General features: G+C 51.3%; 2 protein-coding genes across 4 annotated transcripts; both read left to right on the top strand.

The window, feature by feature from the left end:
* Positions 1-6,830: 6,830 nt before the first annotated feature.
* HDGF (heparin binding growth factor) lies at positions 6,831-21,354 on the top strand. 3 transcript variants are annotated; one of them, XM_070367366.1, is made up of 6 exons: positions 6,831-7,214; positions 13,323-13,399; positions 13,535-13,673; positions 14,372-14,557; positions 14,833-15,056; positions 21,216-21,354. In XM_070367366.1, exons 1-6 carry the CDS (start codon positions 7,128-7,130, stop codon positions 21,223-21,225), a joined length of 723 nt encoding a protein of 240 aa, XP_070223467.1. In that variant the 5' UTR covers positions 6,831-7,127; the 3' UTR covers positions 21,226-21,354. The 3 variants fall into 3 exon arrangements, with proteins under 3 accessions (XP_070223467.1, XP_070223468.1, XP_070223469.1); XM_070367367.1 differs by lacking the exon at positions 21,216-21,354 and adding an exon at positions 15,248-16,604 and having other exon boundaries at positions 6,833-7,214; XM_070367368.1 differs by lacking the exon at positions 6,831-7,214 and adding an exon at positions 13,215-13,236.
* MRPL24 (mitochondrial ribosomal protein L24) lies at positions 21,277-22,658 on the top strand. Its single transcript, XM_005898747.3, has 5 exons — positions 21,277-21,459; positions 21,540-21,635; positions 21,862-21,965; positions 22,207-22,337; positions 22,432-22,658. Exons 1-5 carry the CDS (start codon positions 21,277-21,279, stop codon positions 22,566-22,568), a joined length of 651 nt encoding a protein of 216 aa, XP_005898809.1. The 3' UTR covers positions 22,569-22,658.
* The last annotated feature ends 43 nt before the right edge of the window (positions 22,659-22,701 follow it).

Genomic DNA, 22,701 nt, shown 5'->3' with positions numbered 1-22,701 from the left:
ACAGCCAAAAAAAATTTTTTAAGAAAAAAAAGTAAAAAAAATAATCTGAAGGAAAGATTCCAATCTAGAATTCAACACCAAGCCAAACTATCAATCAAGTGGGAGGGTAGAATAAAGACATATTCAGACATGTAAGTTCTCCAAATTTTCCATTCTAAGTATTTCTATTCAGGAAGCCACCAGAGGATTTGCTCCATCAAAAAAAAAGGAGGGGCGGTGGTGATGTTTAACCATGAAAGGGTTTTCTAAACCTAGAGCTTAGAAAATACAGGAGAGGGGTGAAGGAAATCCCCAGGATGCTCAGAAAGGGAGATTCCAGGAGGAAAGTTAGAGACCAGACTACTCACTCCCAGCCACCTGTTCATCTTCAGACCTACCCCTTTCCCTCAACACTCCCCCAGGGCCTGGCACGGCACCTGCAAATGCCCTAGGGGTATATGTGGGAATGAATGAAAGAGGCTTCAGGCCCATGGCAATGTGGTGGCAGAAAAGGCCTTTCACTGCCTCCTCTGCCATCTATGCCCACAGAAGCCTTAATCAGCCTCCTCCAGCAGGGCCACAACTGTTACTCTCTCTCCCCCAAGGGGGAGGGTCAGAGAACCCACTGGGGCTCAATCTTATCGTTCCAGAAAAGGGTACTTGGCCCTTCCTCACCCATGCACTCCCCAGGTCTCCCCACTGTCTCAGCGCAATGCCCTTGATGGGAAGGGGCTGAAGAGAGCAGTCAGATGTGATCAGAGCCAGTTAATGTCAGCCTGACTCTGGTTCCCTTTAAGTCTCAGGGACCAAGGGAAAAGCAGACAGACCCGGGGGTTGTGGCCGTACGCAGTGGGGGCTCCTCATTCAACCTTAGATGCCTCTGTCTATAAGTAGCAAGGTTACTTCCAGCACTATTTGTCACCAAACTCCTGCAAATAATGTCACCGAATGACCTTTGTGTGTGTGCGCTAAGTCGCTTCAGTCGTGTCTGACTCCACGCGACCCCACGGACCAGAGCCCACCAGGCTCCTTTGTCCATGGGATTCTCCAGGCAAGAATACTGGAGTGGGTTGCCATGCCCTCTTCAGGGGATCTTCCCGACCCAGGGATCGAACTGGTTTCTCTTAGATCTTCTGCATTGGCAGGTGGGTTCATTACCACTAGCGCCGCCACCAAACGACCTTTTTCATCTTGCAAATTGGAAATTGTGAGGATCCTCACTGCTGAAAGAGATGAAATGGTACAGTATTATTCACTACAGTACTGTTGGTATTATCCAAAGAAAGGAAAAAACCTAAAAGCCCATCAACAGGGGCTACATACATCATTTCTGACACAGAAATGTCACGAACTATTATGCAGTCATAAAAATGAAGGTGGACTGGCAAGTCTTTGTGGACTGAAATGGAAGGAGTTAAGATACATGTTAAGTAAAAGGTAGTAAAGTGTGGAACAGTATATATGGGATTCTACAATTTGCTTAAAGGAAACAGCTCTATACTTGCTTGAAAATTATATACAGAGAATATTACCAGAAGACGTATAAAGTTGGTAATTTTTTGATTCTAAGAAGAAAATTGGGGTGGCAGGGGATGGGGAGGGTAACATGAGATAACTTTTCACTAAATTATCTTCTTGACTTTCTAAATTTCGTATCATATGCACATATTAATTCCATATACAAAAATAAGCTGAATTTTAATTTTTTATCTTATTTTTTGGCTTCACTTTTTTTTTTTTAATTAAGCTGAACTTTTTAAATGGCATCTACAACTCATGGGGATCTTGAGGTGTTTTGTTTGACCCATGCCTCTTGGAATGCAGAATCTTAGTTCCCCAACCAGGGATTGCTTCCCTGCAGTGGAATCGTAGAGTTTTAACAAATGGATCGCCAGAAAATCCCTCCTTCCTGTTCTATGAAGGCTGAAGTTCTCTCCCCTGAGGGCTAAGGAGCTACTGCCACCATAATTCTTGGAAGAGTGGAGAAGAGAATCCAGGAATGCAGCTGCCAAGCCCCTTCCACATGTGGGGTCATACGTCCCTCAGCAGGGACCACTGCAGAACCTTTCTGTGACCTGGCAAGTCTAAGCCCCTCCACATCCATGCTGCCTTCAGATGAAGCTTCTGGAAGTTCACCTCTGCTCATGCGTCTCTCCTACCTAAACCCTTTAGTAGCTTCCACTGTCAACCAATTAAACTCTGAGGAGTTGGGCCCAGGGATTAGTATTTTTTAATTCTTCAAGTGACGCTAATGTACAGCTCAAGTGGGAAGCCATGGCCTTGGAACAGTGCTGTCCTTGGACTGCTGTGATAATGAAAATGTTCTATATTTGTGTTGTCCGGTACAGCCAGCAATAGCCATATGAGGCCACTGAACACTTAAAGAGTGCCTCATATGACTGAGGAAGGGAACATTTAATTTTAATCAAAGTTTAAATAGATATGTTAGAAGAATAGAGAATGAATAGAGAATAGAGAATGAATCCAATGATTTTCACTTTTGAAAAATAGAATCTAAGAGTTCCCCGGTGGTCTAGTGGTTAGGATCTGGGCTTTCACTGCCATGGCCAGTTCAATCCCTGGTTGCGACACTGAGATCCTGCAAACTGCATGATGGCCAAAAAAATAAAAATAAACAACAACAAAAAACAGAATTCTTTTTTAAAAATATTTTTATTATTCAAGATATTATAAGTACAGAAGAGTTATACAACATAAGCATTTTTTAAAAAATAGCTAATATAATTTAATATAAATATATTAACAGCTAATATCTGAGATACCTGAATATTCATTGGAAGGACTGATGCTGAAGCTGAAACTCCAATACTTTGGCCACCTGATGGGAAGAACTGACTCATTGGCAAAGACCTTGACCCTGGGAAAGATTAAAGGTGGGAGGAGAAGGGGACGACAGAGGATGAGATGGTTGGATGGCATCACTGACTCAACGACATGAGTTTAAGTAAACTCCGGGATTTGGTGATGGACAGGGAGGTCTGGCGTGCTGCAGTCCATGGGGTTGCAAAGAGTTGGACACGACTGAGCGACTGAACTGACTGAACTGAATACCTGCGAATTCCCTGGTGGTTCAGCAGTTAGGACTCTGCACTGTCCCTGTTGAGGGCAAGGCTTCAATCCCTGGTCGGGGAACTAAGATCCCCGACTTAAGCACTTATGAATATCAACATATTAATTGATTTATCAACATCCCCCTTTACAGATGTGAAAACTGAGACACAGAAGGGTTGAGTAACTTGTGGCAGGTCACGCAGTGAGTGAATGATGGAGTGGGACTCAAATCCAGGTAAACGGGTTTCCAAGCCCACGTGAACACCCACACCCAGGTAGAAGTGCCAGTTTTACCAGCCCATAAGGCTGGTACCTAGGAGCTCACTGCAAAGGAACCCATTTTCTTGAACTAAATATTATTCAAAATCTAAATACAGTGATAAGTGATTTTATCAAGCACTTACCGTGTTCCTGGGCTCGATTCAAAGCACTTTAAAATACATTAAATTCATTCACTCTTCACCACAACTCCTTTTTACAGACCATTTTACAGAGATGCAAACTGAGACTGGGGAGAGTTAAGCAGTTTTCCTAAAGAGACACAGTGTGTCACAGTGGTGAAGCAGGTACTTAGACTTTGTTATCTCAGACTCTTTTTTTTTTTAAATCTCAGACTCTTAACCGCTCTGACTCATTGTAAAATGCATAAAAGCATGGATTCTTTTTTTTTTTTTTACTTTGGGTGGCACCAGTGAGAAGGGGCAACGGAGGCAGTTTTGAAAACTATTGGTCTAAACTATTCATCCTCCTCTCCTCCATTTTCCAGAAGAGGGTAACCAGGGCCAAGAAGAGGTAATGGGAGCAGGTCACACGGTGTTGAGGACTGGGACAGAAGCCAAACCCCTCGACTCTCTTTTAGGAGTTAAAGGGAAGGAAACTGACATTTCCTTTGAACCTAATGAGCATGTAAGGTTTTCACTCAGATGATCTCCGTTTCTTTTGACAACCACCCCATAAGGGTAGCTATTTGTACTAGTATTTTTGCAGTAGAAGAACATTTTGTTTAGAAATTCTAGTTAAGTCATTTGTTAAAAGCCAATCTCAAACCCAGGTCCCTTGACATGCAAACACAGTTTCCCCTAGACCACATTACCTTCCTCTAGTATTCTAAGCTTCACAACCCCACTGCTGTGCCAGTTCCTCCTTCTGACATGGTCAGAAATAAGTCCCCCACCATCTCCCTGACCTTGCCCCTCCAGATTCACTTCAGAACTCTAGAGCCAGATCAGCACCCACAAGTCTTCTCTGCCCTAGGGCCCCAAGTCCACTGACTTCTTTCTTGACCTTCCTCCCACAAAAATGTAGAACCAACACCAGCGTCAAAGGAACCATTTCACGGAGACATCTGTGAACTAGCTCCAAGCTGAGCTAGCCACCTGGGGGCCGTGACCCTGTGTTTCGGACCTTACTAATCAAACGGAGGTTTAAACCAGCAGCAGCACCTGGGGTGATGAAACAGAAATGCAGGTGACACCAAACCTGAGCTAGAATCTGCTTTTTAAGAGGCTCCCCAGGTGATTCATTTGCACACTGAATTCTGCAAAGCACTAAGTTAGACCTGAGTCCCAGGGGATGCAGGCTTACACCCGCCCCTGTAACTGACCCTCTTCAGCTCTTGGCTTGGTTGTTAGAGGCAGCTGTGAATTGGTTGATGATGTTATTGTAAGGAGAACTTGGATATTAAATTGCAACCAAGGCCTGGGAGATTACTGCAACAAAGGGAACTCTGGTTGTTTTATTTCAACCAGCATCTGCATGGTGGGCTGAATAACAGGCCCAAGAGATTTGCTGCAAAATAAGAATTTAAGAAGCCTTATTGCCATCTCCACGCAATAAAGTGGAGAAATGGATAGGAGTCTGGCTTGAACTAAATTGGGGTGTGCCAAATTGGAAAATAGTTTAAAAATGCATTGGTTGCACTGAAACAGCATATTTATAATACTGGCTTGGACACTAAAAGGAAACCAACTGTGACACTGGATTTACTGAAATATCTCTAAGAACTTGTGACAAGATTCTCTCCTAATAACAATAAGAACAACAAAGAAAGGTATTAGACTGACAGAATCTGGACTATCACACTGACTGCATTTCAAACTGGAATGCACGGTAGAGTAAACACTAACTGGGACCTAGCAGCTCTGTTGCAACAAGTTTGGATTTGCTATTGAAACAAATCGACAAGTCTGTGGCTGAGTGCATGCATGAGGACCTTACAGAGTGTCCTGCTGTGCCAGCAGCCTGAGCCCTGGAATGCCTGTGGACAGGGCCAGAGGGACTCCTATCACAAGGTTGGATTATGCTGAGAGGCCATACTGTATAAAGGCAAAACTTGTGAAATGCACTGCCATGGACATAAGGACAACCAACTGATATGAAGGACCATAGGAAACAAGCTCAGGCCTTGGCTAGATAAGCAGCCATTCCATGTCTGTGATGTTGGCAGGAAAGTAATGTGATCCCATCTCAGGTTGAGGAAACTGAGGCTCAGGGAGATGTTCAGAGGGTAGCACAATTCTCACTGCTAGTGAACAGCATGATAGGATGTGGCCCTGGACCTGGGCCTTTTGGCTTCATCTTGCAGTTCTTTGTCAGGGAGACTCTGCATATGCTTTGAAGTAGGATCAGGAAATTGTGGGAAGAAAAACACATATTTTCTCTCTTCAAACCTAGAATATTTTGTTGCAAAATTTTAAGAATCTAGACAATACTATAACATAAAATCCAAATATCTTATTTCTAAGTTACCACAGGTGTCTGGAATTTCGGCAAATCCAAGACCAATACAGTGACAGCAAATTGTAATTATGGCAAAGTTTTGTTTGGTTTAATGGTAAAACCCGAATTCAAGTTTTGGCTCTATCATTTCTTAATATATAACTTAAGCTGAAATGTAGTCTCTGGAATCCAGCAAAATCACACTCTTGTCCTTTAAGACCCAACTCAAAGTCAACACCTTTGTAAAACCTTCGCAGATTCTCCCAGACTCTCACCTCCACCTGTGCCTCCCCAAGACAGGTAGTGACTTCATGCTACATCGAAGTGGGATTGGGATTTATTGGCATTCTACTGTCTATTCTCACTAGAACGGAGCTCATCTTTGCAGGTTTAGCTGGTGGTGAAGCCCAGATCTCTTTTGCCAGAAAGTACATAAAGAACAGTTCTATCTAATGCACACAGAACGTGGCCACTTTGTGCCACAAGCACTCCGAAATCTCCTTGCTAACAAATTCCACAAAGGCCGTCGTAGGGCGCAATGCCCGGCATTTTAGGGAACACCCCGCTGACTGTAAGCACGTCGAGGCCCAGGCCGAACCTGTGTGCTCAGTGGCGCCGTACCTAGCCCTCGCCCCAGCGCCCAGCACGCAGCCACGCACCGGGAACGGAGCTAACATTCACCGATAGGGATGGAGCCGAGGGCAGAGGCACGACGCCTAAACTTCGACACTTGGCTGCGCTGAAGTCGCGGTTGGGAGCGCCCCGTGGGTCCGGGGGAGGGGCGCCAGGCCGCTCCGTCCAGCCGGGCGCCAGCTCCTCCCGGGCGCGCGGGCGGGCCGGCACCCACCGACAGCGGGCACACAAAGCCTACTCGGCTTGCTCGGCGATCGGCTCCTCACGCCTGTGTCGCCGCGCGCCGCCAGGCGGCTCCAGGTTGGGCGACGGGCAGTGGCAGGCACAGGGCGTCAAGAAGCTGCACGCATCAAACCGCCGCGGGAGGGAGCGCGGAGGGGGGAGGAGGAGGAGGAGTGGGAAAAGGAGGAGGGAGGAGTGGGGACCGGGCGGGGGGTGGAGGAAGAGGCCTCGCGCAGCGGAGGGAGCAATTGAATTTCAAACACAAACAACTGCACAAGCGCGCACCCATCGTACCGGAGCGTTGCCCCAGATCCGCGCCCGCCCCGTCCGTGCGGCGCGCGGGCGGAGTCGCCGTGGCAGCGCCGGAGCCCGGGCCGGGGGCCACCATCGAGGCGGGGGCCGCGCGAGGGCCGGAGCGGAGCGGCGCCGCTACCGCCGCACGCGCAAACTTGGGCTCGCGCTTTCCGGCCCGGCGCGGAGCCCGGGGCGCCCGGAGCCCCGCCATGTCGCGATCCAACCGGCAGAAGGAGTACAAATGCGGGGACCTGGTGTTCGCCAAGATGAAGGGCTACCCACACTGGCCGGCCCGGGTGAGCAGCGCGGCCCGCCGCCTCCTATCCACCTCCAGGCTTGGGTTGCATAACAGCCGGGAGGGCACGAGCGCTCCGCGCGGAGGGGTTGGGAGTGGGGGCGGGGGGCGTCTGAGTCCCCGAGTCTTAGCCAAGCGACTCCAAACCCACCCGCCGGTTATATAATGGTGGAGGCGGGGTGGTGGGGCGGCGGCGGCGGCGGCGAACACCTGGCCACACGGCGTCCGCGCGTAGTGGCGTGTGCGCGGCGTGGGGAACCGAGAGCGCCGGTCACTTTCCGGCCCCCGGCTCCGCGTGCTCAGTTCCGCCCCCAGCCCCCATACTCCCAGCGGTTTCGGGCGCGCTACACGGGCACGGGCCAGTCGTGTAACTCCTCCCACCCCCCAAGCGCCACTGCTACCCCCCTCAGGGACCCCCTTAGAGACCCCCAGTTTCTTCACTGATTGTTACCCCTGGTTCAAACTCTCCTCTTCTAGATGAGATGGTTAAGCAGGATCTCAGCCCAGAAAGAGATAAACGGAGGCGGAGTTCGCTTCTACAAAACTTTGGTTTGGGGCATCCGTAAGAGATCTGAAGCTGGGAGGGTCGAGGAATCGTTGTTGGGAGGTGGGGGCGGAAGAAGAGGGAATCTGCCTGGTTTGGAAATCACCCGCTAGTACCCTTCACTCCTCAACCCCACAAAAATACTGCTTCGTGTGCTGCCAACTCAGACTTGGGGCTGAGGGTGGCAGGGCCCTTGTTGGATTGAGAAGTCCAGTCCAGGCTGCCCTCCCTGTAAGTGGAGGTGGAGGGAACCCGAGTTGCTTCTCCTCCCCATTTCTTAAGCCTCTCCCGCCAGAACGGTCCAGTCTGCCATGTGGTTGATTCAGCCCGCCAATATGAGGCGCCCCACCACCACCTCTGCCCAGCACCTGGCCAGGTGGGAGGGTGGGGCCCAAAAGCCCAGCCTGGAGCATTCATCGTGTTTCCCCTAGAACTGAGACAGGTGAAGTAACTGTATGGGAGGTTGCCAGAGGTTGTTGGAGGAGGTTGGGGTGTCACAAGGGACAGTGCCTCCGGCAACTTATTTCAAAGATGGTGTAGGGCCTTTGGGTTTGGCCCTCGAGTATAGAGTGAAATCCAAGGGCAGAGAGAAGTAGAGGGAAGGAGTCTTCTGGGCGAGGGGGCCAAGTGTAGAACTGCGTTATTGGCTGTGGGTTGCTCTTTTCCACGTGAGTCTGTGTCTTCATCTGGGCCAGACCCTGCCCTGAGGAAAGTTGGTCCAGGCCCCCCTGGGTCCTGCTCAGAGTGTGCAGACCAACTTTGGGGCCAGCCTGAGAAAATCCAGGAGATCCTCACTCTGTACCCTCTCCTCAGGAATGTGCCTAATCCCATATGCCTTGAGCTCCTTGTTCCTGGAAACTTCTAGATGTCTGGCCTCTGGAGTGGGAGTGAAGTCTAGAGTGAAGCAGGGCTCTCCCAACTTCCAAGGCCTCCTAGGGGACTTGGGTGGTGGTGGCGGCTGGGGGCAGTGTGAGCAAGCAGCCACGGTCAGCTGTGTGTGTGTATGTCTGTGTGTGGTGTGTGGACACTCGTGTACTTTACCCTGCACCTTTGATCCATCTGGCTTCTTGGTTCAGATGCCAAGGTCCTGGTGGGCAGGGCAAGAACTGAACCGAGGTCTCTACTGCTCCTACCTCCTGGGGGTGGGAGAAAGCCCAGAGACTGGGGAAGGGGCTCAGCTGGAATGTGGGTTGCAGAGGACCCCTTAGGGCTGCAGAGAAGGGAGGGCCCCATATGGATGCATACTGGCCCATATGAAGAAGACCTTCGGGTTTCTGGTGGCCTTGGAGTAAGGGCAGCACTGGGGCTGGGAATAATGTCTATTTCTTCTTCATCCCGGGCCTCTAGGACAGGGGGCAGTCTGTTGCTCGGTTGAGGGCTGGACCCTTTAGATAAAGTTAGAGTTGGGGGAGGGGGACCAGACTGGATCCCAAAGAGATAGGACCCCACCCTTTGCCTGCGCTCTGGGTCTTGATTATGAAAATTAGAGGGAGTGGTACACCCAAGGTAGTTATGTTCCGAATACATTCTGCTTGAATGCCAAAAGAGCAGACAAATTGGGGTCTCCTTACCACCCTTGGATGCTGTCTTAGTCTATAGAGTGGCAGAGTCTGAAGAGACTCTGGCTCTTCCTGAGATGGAGGAGGAATGGAGGAGCCTTGCTAACTGTTCCATATAATAGGCAACCAGAGCCCTCAGCCATGGTGAAGGCAAATGTGTGGACTTTTCTTCCTTAGGCCCTACTTCTGGGGAGGGTGACTGACTCTGGGTGAGACTGGAACAGCCCAGTGTTTGCAGAGTCCAGCCAGAGGGACCACGTGGTAGGCAAGACCTGCCTGGAAGGACAGTGTGACTCCATCTTAATCTTTTCCTTTCCTCTTCCTTCTGCCTAACTTCCCCGGGGGATCTCCAAGCACTTAACAATTAACCTGCAAGACTCAGGGATTTTTCCCCTTCTGTTCCTTCCTCCTTTCTTCACTTCCTGTTTCACAGTCCCAGAAAACCTGCACAGCCCGAGGGCCTCACCCATCTTTTCTCTCTCTGCCCCTCCCCCACACCCAGGCACCACCTTTTCTGCCTCTCCAGCTTGCCACACTTTCCTGGCCCCAACTGTCTCCTGCCCCAGATTTTCCGGTTCCTGGGTCAGGTCAGGCCTGGGCCCTGGGTGTGGTGGTCAGAACCCTGGCTGGCAGTCAGTGTGGGTTTAGCCTTCTGGGCTGCCTTCCGGTGTGCTGAGCCAGGCGCCCCTGGGCCTGGATTGGGTATGAGGCTGGGGGAGAGGTGTTTAATTTTCTCTCACCACTCCTCACCTGGGAACTTCAGACCTTAGAAGGTGTCCCATGGGCTCTGGCAGGATGGAATTTCCTATGCTCCGGCCTGTCTGAAGGAGCCAGGCAAAGGCAGTAGGCAGGTGTGGGAGTGGAAGAGCCCCAGCCAGGGGGAAGTAACTTGCCAGGATTCCTAAAATGGCTGGGAAGGAGCAGAGCCCCCTCCCCTGTTGGCCAGTGGAGGACGTGCAGTGGGGGGTCTCCAGCACTTCTCTGGCCCCACCCTGACTCACTAAGCCTTGACTCACTTGTTCTGAGTCACAGTCTGGATATAAAGGCACCGCCTGGGAGACACATGTCTGTACTGGGGACACAGGCCTCCCCTGAGACCTCATATCCTCTATGTTGTCGATGAAGAACCGCCTTTCACTTCCAAATGCAAGATAAGACATTTCCTTTGTGGCTTGAAGGATGAAGGATCCACTGAAGAAGGAATGTCTCCCCTTTTTGGGGTGAGGGATTGGGAATTCCATTAAGTGAAAAGCACTTGCTCTCCTGGCCCTTCCCCCACAGGTGCCTACTCTCAAGGTCAGATGGGGTGGGGGTGGCATTACCCTTTTGGGGGTAGATGCCCATCTGCCCAGGTCCTTGGCCTCCCTCTTTCCTCTCGACCCACCCTTTATTTTGCTAGAAGTCAGCAGGGTGGGTATATCTGGTGTGTCTCGTTCTATTTTTAATTCCCATCCATTCTTTTGTTTCTTCCCCGCCCCTGAGGCTGGGCAGCTGGTGGCCTCCTGGATCCCATCACAGTGTTGAGCCACCTCTCTCTTTGAGTTTGTTTCCCACGGGAAGGAGACTAAAGGTCGGAGCGCCGCTTGCCTGGTCTCAGCTCCTTGAGAGCACCTCGAGCGTGTTTCCTGTTTCTGACTCCTTTGCTCACCCTAGCCCCTTTCCTGGGCCTCAGTTTCTCCCCTTGCATCACATTTCCTACAAGCCTGTTACTGCCTGGCTCAAGTGTGGCACTGAAAACATGGAGCCCAGATGAGTTCCTAACTGGGACCCTTAGATACTCCCCCACCCCCCACCCCCAGTTCTCTTTCCTGATGCACAAAGATCCACCGAAAGAGGCCTAGGAAAGGGCTTCTGCTATTATTGTCTTATGCCTGCCTGTCTCCTGGGATTTCTGAGCCCTGGAGCCTCTCATTTTATTTTTCGTTACCCCCTCTGAGAGGAGGGTGGGGAACTAGCTGGCAACAGGACCCAGGTGTCCTGGTGGAGGCGGCTCCTCCTCCGCCCACACCCCAGCTCTGGCTTCCTGAGCAGGGCCTGGCCCTCAGCCCTGGCTGGGGTTTCAGGCACAGCCAGGGACCCAGGTGCCAGACTCCAGGCTTGGGGGTGGGGTGTCAGTTAGTGTCCCCTCCTCCCTAATCTGGAGAGAGGGCCTGGGGAGGGGGGGGGGAGGAGCAGTCACATTCCTGGTTGCTGAGTGGCCCTGGGGGCGGGGTTGGGTTGTCATGGCGATGGGGATTGAGCTGGGGTGGGGGGACAGCATGCCTTTCCACCCCCTGCTCTCACACCCGTGTCTCTGGGTGGTGGGGAGGGCATAGTTTGTGCTGGGCCTTCCTGGGGAGGAGGGGCTGGACCTCTGTCCCCAGAGGCCACAGGGCAAGGGGGGAGGTGCTCAGGAGCCTGAAGACTCCATGTCTGGAGCAAGATGCCCCTCAGATTCTTGCCCAGGTTCCACCCCCTCTCCTGGGTGTGTGTCAGTTTATTTCCAGCCTCCCTGTCTCCCAGGTCCCTAGTCAGACACACTGTTCTACTCTGTGTGTGTGTTTAATCACTGCTTTGGCCTGTCTCTCTTTCCTATCTGCGCCTGGGGCCCCAGTCAACATGGCCACCTGGCCTCTGTCCGGCGGGAAGCCAGGCCGCTGGGGCTGCTGCAAGTGTTGCTGGGAGTTGTAGTTCTCCCCTAACTCAGCTTGGCCTGGGCTTCTAGGGCCTGATCCGGGAGAAGCTGTGTAGGCCACTGCATCTCACTATTTCCCTGGCCTCAGACCTCTGCGCCTTCTCCATCACAGCATCCCTCACCCGCTAGGGACATTTGAGGCAGAGAATCAAGTCAGGAGCTGTTTCTGACATCTGGCCCTCTCTAACTTGTCCTGTCATTTTGGGAAAATCACTTTTCTGAGCTTCAGTTTCCTTGTCTGTAAAATGAGAGTGTATGTCACGTGACTTTCAAAAAGAGTTCCCCAAAATTCTTTGGGGGAGCTGCTACTGCTGGGTAATACTAAATAGGCAGCCCCTTGGCCTCACCTCTTCACTTTCAGTCAGAGCAGTCTGTTTCATAGTCATCTAGTGACTATTGTGTACCCACTGTGTGCTAGGCAGTGTGCTGGACATATAAACAGACTTCTCTGATCTTGGGGAAGGTATAGTCAACATAGACATTAATATTGGAATTGTAAAAAGCACTGTGAAGGAGACGTGCTGAGAGTTTTATCTGGGAAGCCGATCAGATTGGGAGAGGTGGGGAAGCTTTCTGGAGGAAGTGATGATGGGCCTGAGGTCGGAAGGCTGATCAGGAGTTAGTGAGTATAGAAGACTGAGATCAGTGTGGCTGGAGCAGAGCGCAGAAGGACAGTGTACTGGGAGAAGACGACAATAGCGAACATTTATGTGGGACGGACCACGTTATGGTCATTTAAGCCTTACAACCCTTGGACTGTGACACTCTCCATTTTACAGATGAGGAAACTGAGGTTCTGTAAGTTGCCCAAGGTCATACAAATATTAGTGGCAGCACTGGAATTCAGACCTTGACATTATGGATAATGGTGAATGGGTGGTCCCTAGAATCCTGAAAAGCCACTAGCAGGGAGAAAGAATGCTCAGACCCGCACTTGGAAAGGCTCCCCCTGGTGGCAGCTTGGAGAATGGGTTGTAGTGAAGCAAGAACGGAGGCTGTGGTTTCAGTCCGGGCAAGAGGCGTGGCAGTGGGTGGACCCGCCAGGGTGATGGCGGAGACATGGAGCCTTGTGGACGGGATCTGTTTAGGGATGCTGTTTGGTTTGTGAAGGAGAGGGAGGATTTCTGCTGGGCTTTTGTGTCTGACTTCCTTTGAACAAAGTCCTACTGCTAAAAATGGTTTAGAAACCCCCTTGGTGAACTGCTGGGTCCCTCTCAGTCTGATTTTCCACGTGTGTGCCTTAGAGGTCAGCCCCACAGCACCTGTCCTCTGGCCTCCAGTTCATGACCTTAGGGCTCCAGCTCATGCTCCCTTTCCTCATTTTGCTCTCAGATTGACGAGATGCCGGAGGCTGCCGTGAAATCAACAGCCAACAAATACCAAGTCTTTTTTTTCGGGACCCACGAGACGTGAGTGAGGGAGCAGAAGTGGGAGGGAGGGCCGGCTGGGGGGAAGAGCGGTGGTGCCAGCACCCCTCGCCTGTGGGGCTGCGCAGCTCAGATGCAGTGAGGGGCTCGAGAGCACAGTCTCCCATCTCTCACCAGGGCATTCCTGGGCCCCAAAGACCTCTTCCCTTACGAAGAGTCCAAGGAGAAGTTTGGCAAGCCCAACAAGAGGAAAGGGTTCAGCGAGGGGCTGTGGGAGATCGAGAACAACCCCACCGTCAAGGCTTCTGGCTACCAGGTGAGCTGCCGGCCGCCCCCAGAGACCACCCCCCCCCCACACTTTGGAAAGCAGGTGTGGCCATAGGTGTGATCACACAGGGCCCACCTGTGGCGCTTAGTCTTCATGAACAGGGTGGGGCTCAGAAACCAACACCAGGGCTTTCAGAGTAGGAACTCATGGGGTGAGGGGTGGGGGGCTTCCTGCAAGAGGGCATGGGGCTCTGGGTGTGCGATGTAGCTGTGGTGAGGGGCCACTTGTTAGACAGCGCCTGGGAGGGGCAAGAACAGGACTGAGGCGGTAAGTGGGGGCAGGCCTTTGGCGGGCCCAGAGTGAATAGAAGATGTGGCCTCAACTCTTTCCACAAAGGCTTCCAGGAGGAGGTGCTCGTGAGCCGGGCAGGATGAGGCGGGAGGGTGGGGGGCGGGGGTTGGCGGGGAAAGGGTCCCAGCTCCCTTTGGGAGAAGTTGACCCGAGGTTTTGCCTCCTGCTCCAGCCCTCCCCCCTCCTGCACAGAGCCCTGCCTGCCCGGCCAGTGGGTTTACCCCGGGGCTAATCCGACAGAGGTGGGTCTCAAATCACTTGTGAGACTGGGCACCTGGGTGGGGGCGGGGGAGAGGCGGGCAAAGGAAGGAGTGAGTGGCCGAGGGAGGGATCTGGGGAGGGGGCCCTGCGTGGCAGCTGCTGGTGCCACTCAGCCTCCACTGTCTCCACCACAGTCCTCCCAGAAAAAGAGCTGTGTGGAAGAGCCCGAACCGGAGCCCGAAGCCACTGAGGGTGATGGCGACAAGAAGGGGAATGCCGAGGGAAGCAGTGATGAGGAAGGGAAGCTAGTCATTGACGAGCCAACCAAGGAGAAGAATGAGAAGGGAGCGCTGAAGAGGAGAGCGGGGGACCTACTGGAGGTAACTGCCCCCTGCCTGGGCTCCCAGAAGCAGGGCTCCTAGTCTTGAGGAGAGAAGTTACTACTTTTTTAGGGAGTGTCCAGTCTGAGAGGCTCAACCCCTAGTCTTGGCGGGGGGTCCCTCCTTAGAAGATGGGCCACAGGAGACAGCTGAGCTGGCAGAGGGCTGGAAGAGCGCTGGTCTGCCCAGGAAGGAGCCTCTGGGGAAAGCAGGGGGAGGCGGGCGTTCTCCCCGTCCCGCCTCAGCCGTGCCTTATCTCTGCCCAACCGCCGCAGGACTCCCCCAAACGCCCCAAGGAAGCTGAAGACCTTGAAGGGGAGGAGAAAGAGGGGGCCACCTTGGAGGGTGAGAGGCCCCTTCCAGTGGAGGCGGAGAAGAACAGTACCCCGTCTGAGCCCGGCTCTGGCCGGGGGCCTCCTCAGGAGGAAGAAGAGGAGGAAGAAGAGGAAGAGGCTGCCAAGGAAGACGCCGAGGCCCCGGGCCTGAGAGATCACGAGAGGTGAGTGAGCCCCCTGCCCCTTGGCAGTTGGGCTGGGAGGGCTGGGCCCTCTGCTGAGAGGAGGAGGAGGGCCTGCAGCAGTCAGCCTCTCGGGAGGCAGGGGGGCTCTCCCAGGAGAACGGCGCTGGCTGGGGCCTGGCCAGGCCAAGGCCACACCATTAACCCTTCTCCCCTCCAACCCTCCCCCGCAGCCTGTAGCCACCAATGTTTCAAGAGGAGCCCCTGCCCCGTTCCTGCTGCTGTCTGGGTGCTACTGGGGAAACTGGCCATGGCCTCCAAACTGGGAACCCCTTCCCCACCCCAACCCATTCTCCTTTTCCCACTCTCCCCCCTTCTGAGCTCAGACCCTGGAGATTGACCCCGATGGGGCAGGCCACGTGGCCCTCACCTCCGTGTCCCCACACACCTGTGACCTGAGTCAGGTCCGTGTCTTCTGCTCTGTGGGATGAGATGACGCCATTGTGTCCCTCCCTGCCTGGAGTTGTTTCCCAGTGTACTTGTTAGGGCCTGGACCGGCTATTTCCATCTCCTGACACCCCTCGCCCCCTTCCCCGGGCATTCTAGACGTCTAGGTTGGCTGGGATCAGGGCTATGAATGGAGGGGATGGAGAATGAATAGCAGGGTGGGCTTCTGGGGTCTGGGAGGGGCAAACTTCAAATGGGGGGATGGGTAAGAGAATGACATCTCCCTGAGCTCCTGTCCCTTCCTCCCACACCTATTATCCCAGCTGCCTGGATTCAGGGAAAGTGGGACAGCTGGGGTAGGGGGTGGGGGGGGCGAGGAGGGGGCGAGGCGCTCCCTTCCATAAATCCTTGATGATTGACAGTGCGCAATTGTCTCACTTAATGCAGACCCCAGGTGTTATGGGAGTTACAGTTTATTATCAAAAGATTTGGGTTCTTTGGGTCAAGGACCTGAGATCTGAAGGGCTGACTTCACCCAGCTTGGGTGGGAGTGTTGAGGAGTATCCATCCCCCTTTAGATCTCAGGCCAGAGATGGGATGCCCTGGGGAGACCCTTAGCTACCCTTTTCCCTCTTCTCCCAGTGCTCAAGGCCAGCCTACAGTCACACACATCACCCAGACATAAAGGAAAAGACACATTTTTTAGGAAATGTTTTTAATAAAAGAAAATTACAAAAAAAAATTTTAAAGAACCCCCCCCATCCCTTTGTGTGCCCCCCACTCTTGCCCCCATTTCTGAGGTGCACTGGGAGGCTCCCCTTCTGTTTGGGGCTTGATGACTTTTGTTGTAGTTGGAGCTTTGGTGTTCCTGCTGATGTCATTTCCATCCACATACCCCCGACCTGATCCACTCAGTGTTGTCACCAGATCCGATTTGTAACCCACTGAGAGGCCAGAGGGAAATCATCGCCCTCTCCCAACCTCTTTCTAGTGGTCTATTTGCCTCTTCGGTTTCTTGTCTCTTTCACCCTTGCCCCTCTCCCTTGGGCTCTGATGAAAAATTGCTGACTGTAGCTTTGGAAGTTTAGCTCTGAAAACCGTAGATGATTTCAGTTCTAGGAAAATAAAACCCATTGATTACTACATTGGATTTTGACTGATTCTTTGGAGGTGTGTTGGTTAACTGATGGTGCAGGGGAGTGGGAAAAGAGACTACAAATGATTTCCAAATTCACTTCTCAGATTCAGGTAAGGTGTGCCAGCTTCCTCCATTCTCAGTCTGTTGAAATACCTACAATTCCACATAGAATTTCACTCTTAAGAGTCTGGAGATCAAACCAGTCAATCATCAACCCTGAATATTCATTGGAAAAGACCCTGATGCTGGGAAAGATTGAAGGCAAAAGGAGAAGGGCACTGCAGAGTATGAGATGGTCAGGTAGCATCACTGACTCAATGAACGTGTGTTTGAGCAAACTCTGGGAGAAAGTGGAGGATAGAGGATCCTGGCGTGCTACAGTCCATGGGGGTCGCAGAGTCATACATGACAGACGCTGAACAACAACGAAATTTCCACATGAGGGCGAAGTCACAGAATACTGCACCTAGTACTCTGGTTCTGCCCAGCCAGTTTAACATAGCTTCCCCCTAAGCACCTGGGAAAGTTCTTTTTAAGTTTGCACAAGAAGTAGGTTCACAATGGCCAAGAAAGAGAGGGTTGAGTCTGTTGTAGAAACAACTTGGAGGCTCAAGGGCAAAGCTAGGGATGCCTGCTACCGATAACTGTTGAAGGGTGAGGCGGTCCATAGCATGGAATCCTCTCAATACTCCCGAATTAAGTGGAATTGTTGGATTTCATCCTCTCTGAGGTTTCTTCCAGTCTGACATTTTGTGACTAGTTCATCCACTGGAACCGAAAGGCCAGGTTTCATCCTTTTAGAAAGCTGTGACACTTTGGTCATCTGCCTTGGCCCCCTCCAGCAGAGAAGGGCGGGCGGGGAGAGTACTGACTGTGGTCTCACTAAAAGGGAAGGCCCTCTGCTTTGAAGAAGCCGCAATCACGTAGAAAATGGAGCCATGGTCCCTGGTAACTACAATTCCCAGCGGCCTTCACGTAGAGCACGCGCAGGAATGTCCCTGGCACCGCAGCCTATCCGACTTTGCCTTCAACTCCCGACGTGCTTCACGGTGCTCTAAAGCTTCCTCGATTTCCTACCCGGTCAGATTTCCTGCTTCCCTCTTGCTTCGTAGCGGCGGACTACAACTCCCAGCATGCAGAGAGGCTAGATTCGTTGTTGAGCGTCCCTTGTACAATTAGACTACATTTCCCAGAAATCTGGGTGATGGGATTGGGCGGGGCCTGGGTCCCACGTGCCTATGGGACCCGCGGAGGCCAGCGGATCAGCGGGAAGCTGAGGTGAGAATATCGTGAACCAGAGATTTCGGGATCTCTGGGTTGGTCGGGGAGGTGGGGACGGTAAGGTCCTTTGCCCCGGCATGGCTCAATTGCTTCGTCTGGGGTCTCCAAGCATCGGAAGTTCGGAGCGGCTGGGTACTGAAGACCGCTGGGGGCTGATCATTACCCGCACCTAGGATGGGACTGGCGGTGGAAGCAGCCTTTGGAGCCGGGGCCTGAGGGATCACTACCTACACAACAGTTCCCCTAGAGCGTGCAATGGAAGCCCCACTGCGGAAGGTCACCAGCCTCTCCAGGGCTGGTAGAGAAAGAAGAGAAAGATCTAAGGCGGGAGAGCTTCTGGGATCGCCTGTCTGAGCTTCAGATCTAGAATGGCTGAGGTTAAGGGACGTCTTATGGCAATCAACGCAGGAGACTCAGGTCTTGAGATTCGTGCTGCTACTATCAAGCTGTATGAACTAGGGCAAGTCACCAGCTCTCCGGGCCTTGGTTTCCTCATCTCTTGTCAACCTCCCCCCAAACAGCAGTGTGATGATCAAATGCCGGGAATAGTAAGGTTCCTAACCGTAGATCTGTCCCATAGTAGTGCTCCCTAAGCATTTTTAAATTCTGAATGAAGGAACACTGAGGCCCTAAACTTCAGTTCAGTCGCTCAGTCGTGTCCAACTCTTTGCGATGCCATGAACACCAGGCACACCAGGCCTCCCTGTCCATCACCAACTCTTGGAGTTTACTCAAACTCATGTCCATCAAGTTGGTTATGCCATCTAACCGTCTCATCCTCTGTCGTCCCCTTCTCCTCCTGCCTTCAATCTTTCCCAACACCAGGGTCTTTTCAAATGAGTCAGCTCTTCGCATCAGTTGGCCAAAATATTGGAGTTTCAGCTTCAACATCAGTCCTTCCAATGAACACCCAGGACTGATTTCCTTTAGGATGTACTGGTTGGATCTCCTTGCAGTCCAAGGGACTCACTCTCAAGAGTCTTCTCCAACACCACAGTTCAAAAGCATCAATTCTTCTGCACTCAGCTTCCTTTATAGTGCAACTCTCACATCCATGAGAGTTTTTCCATGACCACTGGAAAAACCATAGCCTTGATTAGACAGACTTTTGTTGACAAAGTAATGTCTCTGCTTTTTAATATGCTGTCTAGGTTGGTCATAACTTGCCTTCCAAGGAGTAAGCGTCTTTTCATTTCATGGCTACAATCACCATCTGCAGTGATTTTGGAGCCCCCCAAAATAAAGTCAGCCACTGTTTCCACTGTTTCCCCATCTAATTGCCATGAAGTGATGGGACCGGATACCATGATCTTCGTTTTCTGAATGTTGAGCTTTAAGCCAACTTTTTCACTCTCCTCTTTTCACTTTCATCAAGAGGCTCTTTAGTTCTTCACTTTCTGCAATAAGGGTGGTGTCATCTGCATACTGAGGTTATTGATATTTCTCCCAGCAAGCTTGATTCCAGCTTGTGCTTCATCCAGCCCAGCGTTTCTCATGATGTACTCTGCATAGAAGTTAAATAAGCAGGGTGACAATATACAGCCTTGACGTACTCCTTTCCCTATTTGGAACCAGTCTGTTGTTCCATGTCCAGTTCTAACTGTTGCTTCCTGACCTGCATACAGGTTTCTCAAGAGGCAGATCAGGTGGTCTGGTATTCCCATCTCTTTCAGAATTTTCCACAGTTGATTGTGATCCACACAGTCAAAGGCTTTGGCATAGTCAATAAAGCAGAAATAGATGTTTTTCTGGAACTCTCTTGCTTTTTCAGTGATCCAACGAATGTTGGCAATTTGGTCTCTGGTTCCTTTGCCTCTTCTAAAACCATCTTGAACACCTGGAAGTTCATGGTTCACGTATTGCTGAAGCCTGGCTTGGAGAATTTTGAGCGTTACTTTACTAGCGTGTGAGATGAGTGCAGTTGTGCGGTAGTTTGAGCATTCTTTGGCATTGCCTTTCTTTGGGATTGGAATGAAAACTGACCTTTTCCAGTCCTGTGGCCATATCTTCATCCAGCATTAATTAAAAATAGTACTAGGTCTTTTGTTTACCATATTGAGAAGTATAGAGAAGAAAAATGACCCAATATCTCAGTATTCAGATAAACCAGTTGGTATATATTTTTAAATGTATGTAGTTAGAAAACGCAAAAGTTATGGCAAGGAACAGCCCTCCCAAACTTCGTCTTCCCCAAAACAAGTACTTTAGTTGGTCCCTGTTTCCTTCTGGTAGATATTTATGCCTATGACAGAATATGTATTTTTAAATTTACCCCGAAAGGATAGTACTATCCACATGATTCTGTCTTGCTTTGTTAAAATCTTAGAAATAACTTGAATGACAGAAACAGCTCTGTAAAATTTTATGGATAATGGAACTGAGCTCAGAAGACAAGGGTCACAGAATGAGTTGATGGTGGAGCAGAGACTAGATCTCAGGTCCTCTGACTACCCAGTCCAGAGCTTTTAATGTCATCATAGTGAACTTTAATTGTTCTTTGAATTAGGCTTCATTTTTACTATGGAGCAAGGTTAATGGTACCTCCTTCGTCAGTTATCCTTGGGGTTAAATGAGATGACACAGGAACGCACTTAGCATGGCCACTGGAAGGTAGCACGTGCCCGTTGGGTTAGTCCATTTTCCTTCAAGAACTGGGAAGCTTAGAGTACATACTTAGTTTGGAATTGTAGGTCTCTGTAATCCGACAGTCTTGCTCTGGATCTTTTTCCTTTAGAAAAGAAACTATCTCAGGGGGAAGTGATTGTTTCCTGATTGAGATTAGGAATTGGAAGTCTTATAGGCCCAGGGGAGTCCAGCAGGCTATGGGGTTGCAAAGAGTTTGGACATGACTGAGCAACTGTGCATGCACATGGGGACATCTTAATCCCAGTTTTTATCTCTGCCGCCTGTTTGTCTTAACCTATAATTGCCTGGTTTTCGGACTTATGCCAGTGTTTTCTTTACATCTTGCTGTTGGTGTATTTATTGAAAGATTTTTTATTGAGTACTTAATACTTGCCAAGGGTTTCCCAGGTGGTTCAGGGGTAAAGAATCTAGATTCAGGATGGATCTAGATAACATGGTCCTGGCCTCAATGAACTTTTTTGGACTTTGAAGTCAGGTGTCTGTGGGTTTGAATGCTGATTCTCCCACATAGTAACATTATGACCGTTGACAAGTCACTTAAATTATCTGAGTCTATATCATCATCTGTAACAGTGAAGATAGTATCTTATGAGGATTCAGTAGGATGGAGTCCATTGAGCCATGGAGTAGGTGCTTAAAAAGATGTTTCTTCTCTTGTTTCTTTGCCCTCTTGTTTCTGTCTACCTCAGAGCTGACTAGGAAGATTTCTGGGTCTTTTGCTGGCCAGGGGACTTCTCACATCCTCCAGCCATGCGGCTCTCTGCTCTGCTGGCCTTGGCATCTAAGGTCACCCTGCCTCCCAACTACCGCTATGGGATGAGCCGCCCAGGCTCCTTGGCAGATAAGAAGAAGAACCCTCCAGGGACCAGGCGGCGCCGGGTGGCTGTGGAACCCATCCCTGAGGAAGACTGGCATCTGTTCTGTGGGGACAGGGTGAGAGTTTCAGACAGGTTGGGTGGTGGAGTGCTCCCGGGCAAGGATCGCCCTCCCTGACCCTCGCTATCTTCCCACAGGTAGAGATCCTAGAAGGCAAGGATGCCGGGAAGCAAGGCAAAGTGGTTCAAGTTATCCGGCAGCGAAACTGGGTGGTTGTCGAGGGACTGAATACAGTAAGTAAAGAGTGAGGGTGGTGATGCTCAGGAAGCCTGTGCCATCCGTCCCTGTCTATGAAGAGCGGCACAGGGAGGAAGGAGGCTGGCTGAGGGGATGGTGCGACAGCTGAACCTCCGAACCTTTCACTGTTCAGCATGGACTGAATGCTCTGAGTTGCAGTAGACAAGCCGCCTTCACACCCCTTGGTTTCTGATAGCCACCCTCCCCCCTTCTTTTGGACAGCATTACCGCTATGTTGGCAAGACTGTGGATTTCCGGGGAACCATGGTCCCCAGCGAAGCACCCTTGCTCCACAACCAAGTCAAACTTGTGGATCCTATGGACAGGCAAGCCTAAAGGGCTCTGGTCAGAGGGTTTCCTGCCTTCTGTTGGAAGGTTGTTGACCATATTTATCCAAAGGGAATGGTGGGTTGGATGTGCTGGATATTGAGAGGGGCCATCTCATGGACATGTCCTCCTGTAGGAAGCCCCAATCCAGGGGTAGCAGAGAAATAAGATGGTGACTTTGGGGCTGGAAGATAGCAGGGAGACCTGCTCCCTGGAGGTCTCACTTCTTCTTTCTACTAGGAAACCCACTGAAGTGGAGTGGAGATTCACCGAGGCAGGAGAGCGAGTACGAGTGTCCACAAGATCAGGAAGGATCATCCCAAAACCTGATGTTCCCAGAGCTGATGGCATCGTCCCTGAAACATGGATTGGTGAGGCTGGGTGAGGGGCAGGAACAAAAGTGGGAGTGGGAGTAAGAGATGTTAAGAAGCCCTCCCACCCGTCTTCCTTCCTCTGGTTCAATAGATGGCCCCAAAGACACATCAGTGGAAGATGCTCTAGAAAAAACCTATGTGCCTCGTCTAAAGACATTGGAGGAGGAAGTGATGGAGGCGATGGGGATCCAGGAGACTCGGAGACACAAGAAAGTCTATTGGTATTGAGTCTGGGGGAGCCACTTCTCTCCTCGTCTTAGCCTTGAAGGTTGCGGCCACCTCTTCTTCAGACACTAATAAAGAGCCTTGGGTCCTCTGTCTTCTGGTAAGACTTGCACCCTGACCCCTGTTTCAGGGGCTG

Source organism: Bos mutus, chromosome 3, assembly GCF_027580195.1.
Source record: "Bos mutus isolate GX-2022 chromosome 3, NWIPB_WYAK_1.1, whole genome shotgun sequence".
Classification (NCBI taxonomy): Eukaryota; Metazoa; Chordata; class Mammalia; order Artiodactyla; family Bovidae; genus Bos; species Bos mutus.
The sequence above is the reverse complement of the archived record's forward strand: the minus strand, read 5'-3'. Positions and strand labels throughout refer to the sequence as shown.